This window comes from Urocampus carinirostris, chromosome 2 (assembly GCF_059441175.1).
Source record: "Urocampus carinirostris isolate Australia breed hairy pipefish chromosome 2, RoL_Ucar_1.0, whole genome shotgun sequence".
In the NCBI taxonomy this organism is placed as follows: domain Eukaryota; kingdom Metazoa; phylum Chordata; class Actinopteri; order Syngnathiformes; family Syngnathidae; genus Urocampus; species Urocampus carinirostris.
The window spans coordinates 1,190,001-1,203,474 of record NC_142350.1 but is presented as its reverse complement, the minus strand read 5'-3'; the positions used below and the strand labels follow the sequence as shown (position 1 = coordinate 1,203,474).

The window sequence follows — 13,474 nt, the reverse complement described above, 5'->3', positions numbered from 1 at the left end:
TGGCAAGGGCTTTGATGTAAGTTTTGAAACGGCAGCTCTTTATCAAGAGTTTTGGAATCGCTTTGAGGGAGTGAGGCCCCAGTTTTCTGGATTTACAGTGGAGAAGCTGACTGATAATGCTAACAAGATTGTCATTGTCAGAATGTTTAGTGAAGTAGTCAGTGCTGATGACGTCTGTTATTGGTTGAGTAGATACTGCACGGTAAAAGGCCAGGCTATGAAGGTGAGGGGTGAGAAAGGCTATTGGACTGGTGCCTGGAGGGTACCAGTCCAACTACGGCAAGATCCTCAGGGCTTTCAGGGACTGAAACAAATCCCTTCGACTATATTCCTGGGGTAAAACCGTGGCTTTATCCACTATCAAGGGCAACCGAAACTCTGTCGCAAATGTGGTGAGCATGGGCATCTGGCTGAGGTATATGATCGAATTTTTTGTGGAAAGTGCAGAACAATTGGACATTCCTTTGAGGAATGTATCAATAGCAGAAAATGCAATCTCTGTGGAGAAACGAATCACCTCTATAGAAACTGCCCGAAATCGTTTGCTAACAAATTAGTTAACAAAGACAACAAAGACAATGAAATGATGTCAGACAACATAGATAATGAAATGAATAAATGTAACAAAGACAATGAAATGAATAAAGATAACAAAGACAATGAAATTAATAAAGTTATGGAAATACAAAATGAAAATGAACAAGAAATGAATAAAGTTATGGAAATACCCAATGAAGATGAACAGGAAATGAATAAAGTTATGGAAATACCCAATGAATTTGATCAAGAAATGCACAAAGAAAATGGACAAGACAAACAAATTGAAAAAACAGATGTCCCTACCAAAACCCCTGGAGGAGAGACCAGAGAATCAAATTTGAATCAGGAAGGACCTGGAAATTCTAATTCAATTTCTCATAAAATACCTGAATTTGGACATGACAAACAAATAGAAAAGGCAACTGCGACTCCAAAAACACATATTAATCAGGAAAGGCCTGGAAGAGAGTCCAAATTAGCAAATTTGTTTGCTACGCCACTGCCGGGATTTGGAGAAGACAAACAAATCGAAAAGGCGAACGACTCTCCAAAAACCCATACGGGCACTGGAAAGAGGGGTAAAAGTAAGACAAAATTGGGAGTGGTGAAAACACCGAAAACAAAGAGAAGAGATTTAGAAGAAAGCCGATTGCCGATGAATAAGCCCACAAGGGAACTGTATGAAGTTGAGCCGGAGGAAGTTGGGGAGGGAAAAAATCTGACCCTTTGTGGGCAGGGAAGTAAGAGACCCCTCGATAAGTCCTCTGGCTCACCCCCTAACCCAGAAAAAAGGGGAAGACCTGGAACCACAGACAGAGAGTCAGAGGATTCCAGAGTTTTCCCCGGTGAGTCTCCAAATGAGGTACTGCTCTTAAGTGATGTGTCTGACACAGGTGACACTCTCGATGATCACCAAAGAATGGACTCAGATCCCCCGGTTTTGTCTAACTAGTTTAAATACTTTAACAACAATTATGAACATTACATTTTCTACTATCAATGTGAGAAGTGTGAGATCAAAGGTTAAGGCTCACAGTGTTTTATCGTTCTTAAAAACTATCAGAACGGATGTGTTTTTACTACAAGAATGCTGCATCCCCTTTCTAAAAAATTATAAACAGTGGGAAGAGATTTGGCCATATCCGTCATTATGGAGTGGCTCGAATGAAAACCGTAACGATGGGGTAGCCATTTTAATAAACAACCCTCAACTCATCATAAAGGGGAGTACTGTGATGAGAGACGGACGCGCAATCTTAGCAACACTTTCTTATATAGGGAATGATTTTAACCTCATTAACATATACGGCCATGCCAACAGACAACTCAGGTACGAACTCTTAGAGGACATCCAGTCGCATATGCTAGGCCATCAACCACTAATCGTGGGAGGAGATTTTAATTGCATCCTAAGTAGGAAGGATAGAAAGAGGACCGATGAGGAGTTTAAAGTAGATAAAACATCAACTTTATTACAAGACATGTGCCGGACATTTAAACTGGTGGACTGTTTCAAATCCATACATCCAGGAGAGGAGGGCTTCACCTGGTTCAGTAGTGACAATGCCAGAGCCTCTCGAATAGACTACATATTTGCAAGGGGTTTAGCACAGAGTGATGCAAGATTAATTCCTGTTTTTTTTTCGGTTCACTTGCTACTGTCCTGCTCTCTCTCATTTCCTTCAGGTATGACTGTTGGGAAGGGTCTGTGGAAGTTAAACTGCTCCCTGCTGGAGGATGAGGCTCTAGCCGCACAATACAGGGAGCTGTACAAAGACTGGCAGACTCTTCAAGACTCGTATGATTCACGAGCACAATGGTGGGAAATGACAAAGAAACGAACACAGACCTTTTTTAAAAATGCAGGGAAAAACAAGAAACTTAAACAGATGAAACGCATGTCGGGACTACAAAGAAGACTCCAATGCTATTTCATCCTAACAGAAAAGGGGATGGACTAGAACTAAACGCTTTGGCGGAAATAAAGAGCAAAGGCGTCATAATAAGAAGCAGAGAAAGAGAAATAGAAGAAGGGGAAAAATGTACACGCTATTTTTAAAAAAAAATTATGAGCAAAAATGAGGGGCTTTTTAAACTTCAAAACGAAAACGGGCAAATAACAAAGGAAAGTAGTGAAATAACCAAATTAGTCGAAGACTACTACAAAAAATTATTTGAAAAGAAAGAAACACATGAGAATGAAATGGGGCATGTATTAGATCATATTTCAAGATCAGTGCGTCAAGACCCCTTTTTAACATCGGACTTTACCCAAGACCAACTGAATGATTGCATAAAGACTATGAAAAAAGGCAAATCACCCGGGGAGGACGGACTCAACCTCGAATTTTACCGGACTTTTTGGGATATTTTAGCACCAGATCTGATTACTGTTTTTAACGAATTTCCCAGTCGAGACAATATGCCAGACAGTTTCAGAATAGGGATAGTTACTCTATTGCACAAAAAAGGAGACAAAATTGACTTAAAAAACTGGCGACCCATAACGCTTTTAAACGTGGACTGTAAAATTTTCAGCAAGCTTCTAGCAACACGAATGTCTGTAGTCTTGGGAGACTTGGTTGATCCAGACCAAACCTGTGCCATTGTGGGAAGGAAGATCAGCGACAGTCTCATGCTGATCCGTGACACCATTTGTTATGCGAGAGACAGAAACATGCGACTAGCGGTCCTAAACCTAGACTTTGAAAAAGCCTTGATCGAGTCTCGCACCAATACCTCTTCAGGGTATTGCAAAAATGTGTTTTTCCCCAAAAATACATCAAGTGGGTGGGACTGCTATACCGAGACATCTACAGCAAATTCATGATTAACGGGAATTTATCGGAAGCAATCGAGATCAACTGCGGTGTACGTCAAGGTTGCCCTATGTCTCCCCTTCTCTATGTTCTTTGCATTGAACCTTTGGCACAAATGTTAAGAAAAGATAGATTTGTCGAAGGGATCAATATCCCAGGAAGTGGGGGACAAATTACCAAGTGTGTTTTGTACATGGATGATTTTAATATTTTATGTACTGACAGCGCATCGGTTGGAAGAGCCCTGGACTTGACTGACCTGTTTGGGAGGGCGTCTGGGTCAAGGCTAAATAGAGAAAAATCACAAGTGAAGTTTTATGGAATGTGGAAAGAGACAGAAAAGGCAGGACTCCCGCTGACGGTGTTAAAGACAGACCAGAAAATCCTAGGGATAAAATTCAATGCGGATGGAGGAGGCGAGACCAACTGGGATGACGTGACAAGGAAAGTTAAGCAAAGACTTGTTTTTTGGTCACTAAGAAAACTGACAATAGAGGGGAAGGTCCTAATCACCAAAGCGATCATCCTCCCAATGCTTTTGTCAATAAGTTTAGTTTTTATGCCCAAAAGAAACGTGCTGTTACAACTGGACCAAGCCATCTTTCGCTTTGTCTGGGGCTCAAAGTGGGAAAGGATAAAAAGAGATACAATGAAAAAGAAAAAGGAAAAAGGGGGGAAAGGAGTGCCTGACCTCCAGCTTTTCCTGGGAAGCAAATATGTCTCTCTCCACTTCCACAACGCTGTGGGCCCACCCAACAACCCGAAAAGTCAAGCGATGACCCGGTTTTGGATGGGCTCATATTTGCGGAAGCTAAAGCTTGTACCAAATAATCAATTGATTCCAGTTTCATTTAACTTGCCACCAACACATCTCTTTATTCGGGATTTTTTAAAGAAGTTTGATTTGGAAACACAAGAATGTCACAGTTTACAAAACCACAGGGCCCTTATTGCTATTGTGCAAGTGCGAGCAACAGTAAGCCCTGTGCGGGGGCTTGCGTTTGGCGAACCTACAACGGTTTGGAGCAACGTCAATCATCCTGCCCTCCCAAACAGACTACGAGACTTGTCATGGATGGTGGCTCATGAAGTTCTCCCAGTCAGAGCCGTAATGCACCACCGAGGAATGTCAGCGACTTCGACATGCCCTCGACCTGGCTGTGACGCCAAGGAGTCGGTGAGGCACCTTTTTTGTGAGTGCAGCGCTGCCGAGGTCTTGTGGACAATGGCCGACCAACCAGGAAAGTTCCCGGACTTGCCAGCAGGGGAGGTCCCTGATGCACAGTACGTGCTTTACGGGGTGAGTCGGTCGAGGAGGTCTCGGAACGACTTTGCCAGGGACTGGCTCACTCCAGAAACCTGCTGGTATGGAGGTGCAGGCAGATCCCCCCCGTGGCTGTGCTCCAAATGGCTGCAGATACCATACAATCTGCGAGCGGCGGGCCTAGGACGCAGCCATAAAGAAGACTCGTCTGCACCCACCCGGAGGGGGGAACCGGAGCTACACTGTGGGAGTCCCGGCAGCAGCGGCCTGGGTTGTGGAACCCAGAAGGGAGAGGACCCACACAGAAGGGAGAGGACCCACACAGAGGACTGGAAGGATGCTGCTTGGGAGGGTGGGATGGCAGAGCTATGCCCTTGCACAATAGTATTGCCCTTTACACGCTGGTTAACTACTGTTAAAAGAAAATAACTCTGAAATTGTTTAACTGATGTTGAAAATGTCAGAAAAAAATGTTAAAACGTCATATCGTCACGTCATGTTGTCAGATATAAAAAATTGTGAATATGCTTGATGGCTGTTGAGATTGTCGTGTTTGTTTTGCTGCTGTTGGTGTCGGTGGATTTGTTCAGACCGAGGACAATCGACTTTGGCCTGAACGGATCTATTGACACTAACAAAGATGTTATATAATGAAATTGTGAATATGCTTGATTGCTAATAAGATTTTCGAGAAGGGTTGTTCAAACCTCACGTTGTGTTTGCTGTTAAAAACGTCATATTGGAATATAATATTGTGAATGTGCTTAATTGCTGTTGAGATTGTCATGATTGTTTTCTGTTATTAGTGTCAATAAATTTGTTCAAACCAAAAAATATACCAGGGGTCGGGAAACTATGGCTCGCGAGCCAGATATGGCTCTTTCTATGAGTACCTACGGCTCAGAGATTTTCTCCATCTCGTGCAAAACTCGAGGGGGTTTTTAAGGGTTATTGATCTCACTTCGTTATTCATTATCCATTATCCGTTATCGGTCAGTTAATTATACGCTACAAAGTCTAGGAGCCGGGACACTTACTCTCAGCCAAAAGGCTAAGCTAAGGTCCTAGCCCTAAAGCCTTGTTGCGATCATTGCGAATGCACCGTTCCCGGAGGTACTGCAATGCCGGGCCGATGCGTGGAGTGGACAGCGCAAGCTCTTATTCCATCTCCGGAATGCAAAAATCAAAAGGCGAAGCTAAGGACCTAGCATCAAAGCCTTGCTAGGCCAAGCTAAGGACCTTAAGGCCAAGCTAAGGACTTAGCATCAAAGCCTAGGCCAAGCTAAGGACCCAGCATCAAAGCAATGCTACCAAAAGGCCAAATTAAGGACCTAGCATCAAAGCCTATGTCGACACCCCTTGAATCTCATGGTCGGGACATCGCTCCTCATCACATACACGCAAAGCCGGTCTAACATACTTTTCAGAATATATAGGGCACGTTTTCACTACAATTTACAGTCAAGGTGTCACACAAACAAAAACTCGTTTTGGCTGTACAACGCTAAAGAATCCTTTATATAAAAGCTCACTATATAAACTGTGTTCAGTGTTCAGATACTTTTTTGATGAATCCACGGAACAAATTGTAAATACGGCAAAACAGCGGAAGAGAACTTAAAGTTATTTGATTGGGTGAGTAAGAGGGATGGGTGGAGCTATGCAAAAGTAAAAGCGCTCCCTCCCATCTCTCGCCCGACTCCGTCTGCGTCAAAGGTAAGCACATCAGGCTCCCTGTTCTCAGAATGTTGTGACGTTTTTACAAAATAATTTGTGTAACATTTTCATATTTCTACTTTTGACAGGAGATATATTAAGGAGAACAAAATCTTTTATTAGGATATTTAAGTTTTTTTAATATATACATTGACACAGGAACAAAGGAATTTGAATGTTATTTTAATGTTAAGTTGTTTAAGTTAAGTTCTAAGTTGTATAATTTAACAAGATATTTTTATTTACAGCAAAATAGTACTGTATGAGTGATTTAAGGTTTAAAATTGATATATTTTTTTTTTGGTTTGAACAAATTTATTGACACTAAAAACAGAAAACAATCATGACAATCTCAACAGCAATTAAGCACATTCACAATATTATATTCCAATATTACATTTTTAACAGCAAACACAAAGTGAGGTTTGAACAAACCTTCTCGAAAATCAAACATATTCACAATTTCATTTTATAACATCTTTGTTAGTGTCAATAGATCCGTCCAGGCCAAAGTCGATTGTCCTCGGTCTGAACAAATCCACCGACACCAACAGCAGCAAAACACAGCCATCAAGCATATTCACAATTTTTTTATATCTGACAATATGACGTGACGATATGACGTTTTAACATTTTTTCCAGACATTTTCAACATCAATTAAACAATTTCAGAGTTATTTTCTTTTAACAGTAGTTAACCAGCGTGTAAAAGGCAATACTATTGTGCAAAGGCATAGCTCTGCCATCCCACCCTCCCAACCAGCATACTTCCAGTCCTTTGTGTGGGTCCTCTCCCTTCTGCGTGGGATCTCTCCCTTCTGGGTTCCACAACCCAGGCCGTTGCTGCCGGGACTCCCACAGTGTAGCTCCGGCTCCCCCCTCCGGGTGGGTGCAGACGAGTCTTCTTTATGGCTGCGTCCTAGGCCCGCCGCTCGCAGATTGTATGGTATCTGCAGCCATTTGGAGCACAGCCACGGGGGGGGATCTGCCTGCACCTCCATACCAGCAGGTTTCTGGAGGTCCAGATGGCGTCCTTGATGGCGGCGAGAGTGAGCCAGTCCCTGGCAAAGTCGTTCCGAGGCCTCCTCGACCGACTCACCCCGTAAAGCACGTACTGTGCATCAGGGACCTCTCCTGCTGGCAAGTCCGGGAAATTTCCTAGTTGTTCGGCCATTGTCCACAAGACCTGGGCAGCGCTGCACTCACAAAAAAGGTGCCTCACCGACTCCTGGGCGCCACAGCCAGGTCGAGGGCACGTCGAAGTCGCTGACATTCCTTGGTGGTGCATTACAGCTCTGACTGGGAGAACTTCATGAGCCACCATCCATGACAAGTCTCGTAGTCTGTTTGGGAGGGCAGGATGATTGACGTTGCTCCAAACCGTTGTGGATTCGCCAAACGCAAGCCCCCGCACAGGGCTTACTGTTGCTCGCACTTGCACAATAGCAATAAGGGCCCTGTGGTTTTGTAAACTGTGACATTCTTGTGTTTCCAAATCAAACTTCTTCAAAAAATCCCGAATAAAGAGATGTGTTGGTGGCAAGTTAAATGAAACTGGAATCAAACGATTGTTTGGTACAAGCTTTAGCTTCCGCAAATATGAGCCCATCCAAAACCGGGTCATTGCTTGACTTTTCGGGTTGTTGGGTGGGCCCACAGCGTTTTGGAAGTGGAGAGAGACATATTTGCTTCCCAGGAAAAGCTGGAGGTCAGGCACTCCTTTCCCCCCTTTTTCCTTTTTCTTTTTCATTGTATCTCTTTTTATCCTTTCCCACTTTGAGCCCCAGACAAAGCGAAAGATGGCTCGGTCCAGTTGTAACAGCACGTTTCTTTTAGGCATAAAAAATAAACTGATTGACAAAAGCATTGGGAGGATGATCGCTTTGATGATTAGGACCTTCCCCTCTATTGTCAGTTTTCTTAGTGACCAAAAAACAAGTTTTTGCTTAACTTTCCTTGTCACGTCATCCCAGTTGGTCTCGCCTCCTCCATCCGCATTGAATTTTATCCCTAGGATTTTCTGGTCTGTCTTTAACACCGTCAGCGGGAGTCCTGCCTTTTCTGTCTCTTTCCACATTCCATAAAACTTCACTTGTGATTTTTCTCTATTTAGCCTTGACCCAGACGCCCTCCCAAACAGGTCAGTCAAGTCAAGGGCTCTTCCAACAGATGCGCGGTCAGTACATAAAATATTAAAATCATCCATGTACAAAACACACTTGGTAATTTGTCCCCCACTTCCTGGGATATTGATGCCTTCGACAAATCTATCTTTTCTTAACATTTGTGCCAAAGGTTCAATGCAAAGAACATAGAGAAGGGGAGACATAGGGCAACCTTGACGTACACCGCAGTTGATCTCGATTGCTTCCGATAAATTCCCGTTAATCATGAATTTGCTGTAGATGTCTCGGTATAGCAGTCCTACCCACTTGATGTATTTTTGGGGAAAAACACATTTTTGCAATACCCTGAAGACGTATTGGTGCGAGACTCGATCAAAGGCTTTTTCAAAGTCTAGGTTTAGGACCGCTAGTCGCATGTTTCTGTCTCTTGCATAACAAATGGTGTCACGGATCAGCATGAGACTGTCGCTGATCTTCCTTCCCACAATGGCACAGGTTTGGTCTGGATCAACCAAGTCTCCCAAGACAACAGACATTCGTGTTGCTAGAAGCTTGCTGAAAATTTTACAGTCCACGTTTAAAAGCGTTATGGGTCGCCAGTTTTTTAAGTCAATTTTGTCTCCTTTTTTGTGCAATAGAGTAACTATCCCTATTCTGAAACTGTCTGGCATATGGTCTCGACTGGAAAATTCGTTAAAACAGTTAACAGATCTGGTGCTAAAATATCCCAAAAAGTCCGGTAAAATTCGAGGTTGAGTCCGTCCTCCCCGGGTGATTTGCCTTTTTTCATAGTCTTTATGCAATCATTCAGTTGGTCTTGGGTAAAGTCCGATGTTAAAAAGGGGTCTTGACGCACTGATCTTGAAATATGATCTAATTCATGCCCCATTTCATTCTCATATGTTTCTTTCTTTTCAAATAATTTTTTGTAGTAGTCTTCGACCAATCTGGTTATTTCACTACTTTCCTTTGTTATTTGCCCGTTTTCGTTTTGAAGTTTAAAAATCCCCTCATTTTTGCCCATAATTTTTTTTTAAAAATAGCGTGTACATTTTTCCCCTTCTTCTATTTCTCTTTCTCTGCTTCTTATTATGATGCCTTTGCTCTTTATTTCCGCCACAGCGTTTAGTTCTTGTTTGGTCTCTTTGATTTCATCATTAAAGTCCATCCCCTTTTCTGTTAGGATGAAATAGCGTTGGAGTCTTCTTTGTAGTCCCGACATGCGTTTCATCTCTTTAAGTTTCTTGTTTTTCCCTGCATTTTTAAAAAAGGTCTGTGTTCGTTTCTTTGTCATTTCCCACCATTGTGCTCGTGAATCATACGAGTCTTGAAGGGTCTGCCAGTCTTTGTACAGCTCCCTGTATTGTGCGGCTAGAGCCTCATCCTCCAGCAGGGAGCAGTTTAACTTCCACAAACCCTTCCCAACAGTCATACCTGAAGGAAATGAGAAAGAGCAGGACAGTAGCAAGTGATCCGAAAAAAAACCTGGAATTAATCTTGCATCACTCTGTGCTAAACCCCTTGTAAATATGTAGTCTATTCGAGAGGCTCTGGCATTGTCACTACTGAACCAGGTGAAGCCCTCCTCTCCTGGATGTATGGATTTGAAACAGTCCACCAGTTTAAATGTCTTGTAATAAAGTTGATGTTTTATCTACTTTAAACTCCTCATCGTTCCTCTTTCTATCCTTCCTACTTAGGATGCAATTAAAATCTCCTCCCACGATTAGTGGTTGATGGCCTAGCATATGCGACTGGATGTCCTTTAAAAGTTCGTACCTGAGTTGTCTGTTGGCATGGCCGTATATGTTAATGAGGTTAAAATCATTCCCTATATAAGAAAGTCTTGCTAAGATTGCGCGTCCGTCTCTGATCACAGTACTCCCCTTTATGATGAGTTGAGGGTTGTTTATTAAAATGGCTACCCCATCGTTACGGTTTTCATTCGAGCCACTCCATAATGACGGATATGGCCAAATCTCTTCCCACTGTTTATAATTTTTTAGAAAGGGGATGCAGCATTCCTGTAGTAAAAACACATCTGTTCTGATAGTTTTTAAGAACGATAAAACACTGTGAGCCTCAACCTTTGATCTCACACTTCTCACATTGATAGTAGAGAATGTAATGTTCATAATTGTTGTTAAAATATTTAAACTAGTTAGACAAAACCGGGGGATCTGAGTCCATTCTTTGGTGATCATCGAGATCATCGAGAGTGTCACCTGTGTCAGACACATCACTTAAGAGTAGTACCTCATTTTGAGACTCACCGGGGAAAACTCTGGGACCCTCTGACTCTCTGTCTGTGGTTCCAGGTCTTCCCCTTTTTTCTGGGTTAGGGGGTGAGCCAGAGGACCTATCAAGGGGTCTCTTACTTCCCTGCCCACAAAGGGTCAGATTTTTTCCCTCCCCGACTTCCTCCGTCTCAACTTCATACAGTTCCCTTGTGGGCTTATTCACCGGCAATCGGATTTCTTCTAAATCTCTTATCTTTGTTTCTGGTTTTTTCACCACTCCCAATTTTGTCTTACTTTTACTCCTCTTTCCAGTGCCCGTATGGGATTTTGGAGAGTCATTCGCCTTTTCGATTTGTTTGTCTTCTCCAAATCCCGGCAATGGCGTAGCAAACAAATTTGCTAATTTGAACTCTCTTCCAGGCCCTTCCTGATTAATATGTGTTTTCGGAGTGGCAGTTGCTTTTTCTATTCGTTTGTCATGTCCAAATTCAGGTATTTTATGAGAAATCGAATTAGAATTTCCAGGTTCTTCCTGTTTCAATTTTGATTCTCTGGTCTCTCCTCCAGGGTTTTTGGTAGGTACATCTGTTTTTTCAATTTGTTTGTCTTGTCCAATTTCTTTGTGCATTTCTTGATCAATTTCATTGGGTATTTCCATAACTTTATTAATTTCCTGTTCATCTTCATTGGGTATTTCTATAACTTCATTAATTTCTTGTTCATTTTCATTTTGTATTTCCATGACTTTATTAATTTCATTGTCTTTGTTATCTTTATTCATTTCATTGTCTTTGTGACATTTATTCATTTCATTATCTATGTTGTCTGACATCATTTCATTATCTTTGTTGTCTTTGTTAACTGCCTTCCTAGCTTTCAATTTGTTAGCAAACGAATTCGGGCAGTTTCTAAAGAGGTGATTCGTTTCTCCACAGAGATTGCATTTTCTGCTATTGATACATTCCTCAAAGGAATGTCCAATTGTTCTGCACTTTCCACAAAAAATTCGATCACATACCTCAGCCAGATGCCCATGCTCACCACATTTGCGACAGAGTTTCGGTTGCCCTTGATAGTGGATAAAGCCACGGTTTTCCCCCAGGAATATAGTCGACGGGATTTGTTTCAGTCCCTGAAAGCCCTGAGGATCTTGCCGTAGTTGGACTGGTACCCTCCAGGCACCAGTCCAATAGCCTTTCTCACACCTCACCTTCATAGCCTGGCCTTTTACTGAGCAGTATCTACTCAACCAATAACAGACGTCATCAGCACTGATTATTTCACTAAACATTCTAACAATGACAATCTTGTTAGCATTATCAGTCAGCTTCTCCACTGTAAATCCTGAAAACTGGGACCTCACTCCCTCAAAGCGATTCCAAAACTCTTGATAAAGAGCTGCCGTTTCAAAACTCACATCAAAGCCTTTGCCAGAAGTCATTTTTATGACAGCATGTACCTCCTCCTTTTTAAACTTCAGAATCTTTTCAACAAACTTGTTAATAAAATCCGTCCTTGACATTCCCTCCGAAATTGCCACAACATCTTTGAGCAAGAATCTCACGCAGTTACGTCTCCGCCCGCCGGTATAATGCCCGGCCATGGCAGGACTCGGCTGCTTTACTTCTAACTATGTTAAAATGGTTAGAATTGTAAAATTAATAATTAACAATACTCTTAAAACCGACGCCAATGACAGTATAAACGCATAGAACGAGCAGTGCTAACCTGATGCGTCCACCATCAAGTTCAAGGATATCAGTGTCTGTTTTTATCCATATTTATGTTCCAAAAACTTTCAGTTTAAGTGTGTTCAATAAATGTTTATCCTGGTTGGCCCGCGACCTTAATTAAGTGTGTTTTGAATTTTGGCCCCTTGCGCAATTGAGTCTGACATCCCCGCGACCCTACTTAGGATAAGCGGTGCAGCTAATGAGATGAGATGAGATCCCTGGTGTAGAGGAAGCTCTCTGGCTGACCTGGGAACGCCTCGGGATCCCATCGGGTGAGCTGGAAGACGTGGCTTGGAGCAGGGAGGCCTGGTGCCCCCTTAAACCTGACCCCTGATAAGCTGAAAATAATGGATGGACGGATAAAACAAATAAAGTAAAAATAAAAATAGAGGATCACATTTGATTTCAGTACGCTAATTTTACACTCCCTGTTTTAAACAAGCATATCTTGTTTGTTATTTCAAATATTTTGGATAATTTTATCACGCATAAAACATCCACTGCTTTTCGTTGTCAAATTGTTAGTATGCATGGATTTGTGTGTGATCAGCAGATATAATTTATTTCCATCTAATATATTTTATCGTGTATTTCGACATCGCACTTTCCCTTTAAAAATAAGGGGTGGATCATGCTACAGCGCATGCGCACTGCGTGGGGTGTTTGTTTTGACTCTTTCCGGAAAGTCCGTTGGACATTTTCCGGGTTCGTTTCTCATTCCCGGTTCTCCCGGACCAACTCTTTTTGCCTCGTTATTCTGGTCTTGTCTGTGTTTTTTTGTGTTCGCCATGAACGTGACTTTGGCGGTGAAGCAGTACATCTCCAAAATGGTGGAGAGCAGCGGGGCCGGGATGAAGATTCTGCTCATGGACAAGGAGACGGTTAGCAAAATAACATATTCATTCATATTTATTTCAGTTGTGGAAATTCAACGTTTATGTGGACTACCACGTAGTTGGCATCAGGTTTGATTTTAGGTTCAGAGCTGAGCACCCCCCTAAAGCAGGGGTACGCAAGGGGCAGGGGTAGGCAACAT

General features: G+C 42.4%; 1 protein-coding gene and 1 pseudogene across 3 annotated transcripts in view; one reads left to right on the top strand and one right to left on the bottom strand.

Annotated features, from left to right (window-relative positions):
* Nucleotides 1–5,714: 5,714 nt before the first annotated feature.
* On the bottom strand, nucleotides 5,715–5,882 carry LOC148370573 (U2 spliceosomal RNA; annotated as a pseudogene).
* Nucleotides 5,883–13,096: 7,214 nt separating this feature from the next.
* vps45 (vacuolar protein sorting 45 homolog) overlaps nucleotides 13,097–13,474 on the top strand; it is a 53,048-nt gene continuing 52,670 nt past the window's right edge. For all 3 annotated transcript variants that reach the window (XM_088328229.1, XM_088328228.1, XM_088328227.1), the window contains exon 1: nucleotides 13,097–13,319. In XM_088328229.1, coding sequence (XP_088184355.1) covers nucleotides 13,227–13,319 — 93 coding nt within the window. In that variant the 5' untranslated portion in view covers nucleotides 13,097–13,226. The remainder of the gene's footprint in view (nucleotides 13,320–13,474) is intronic.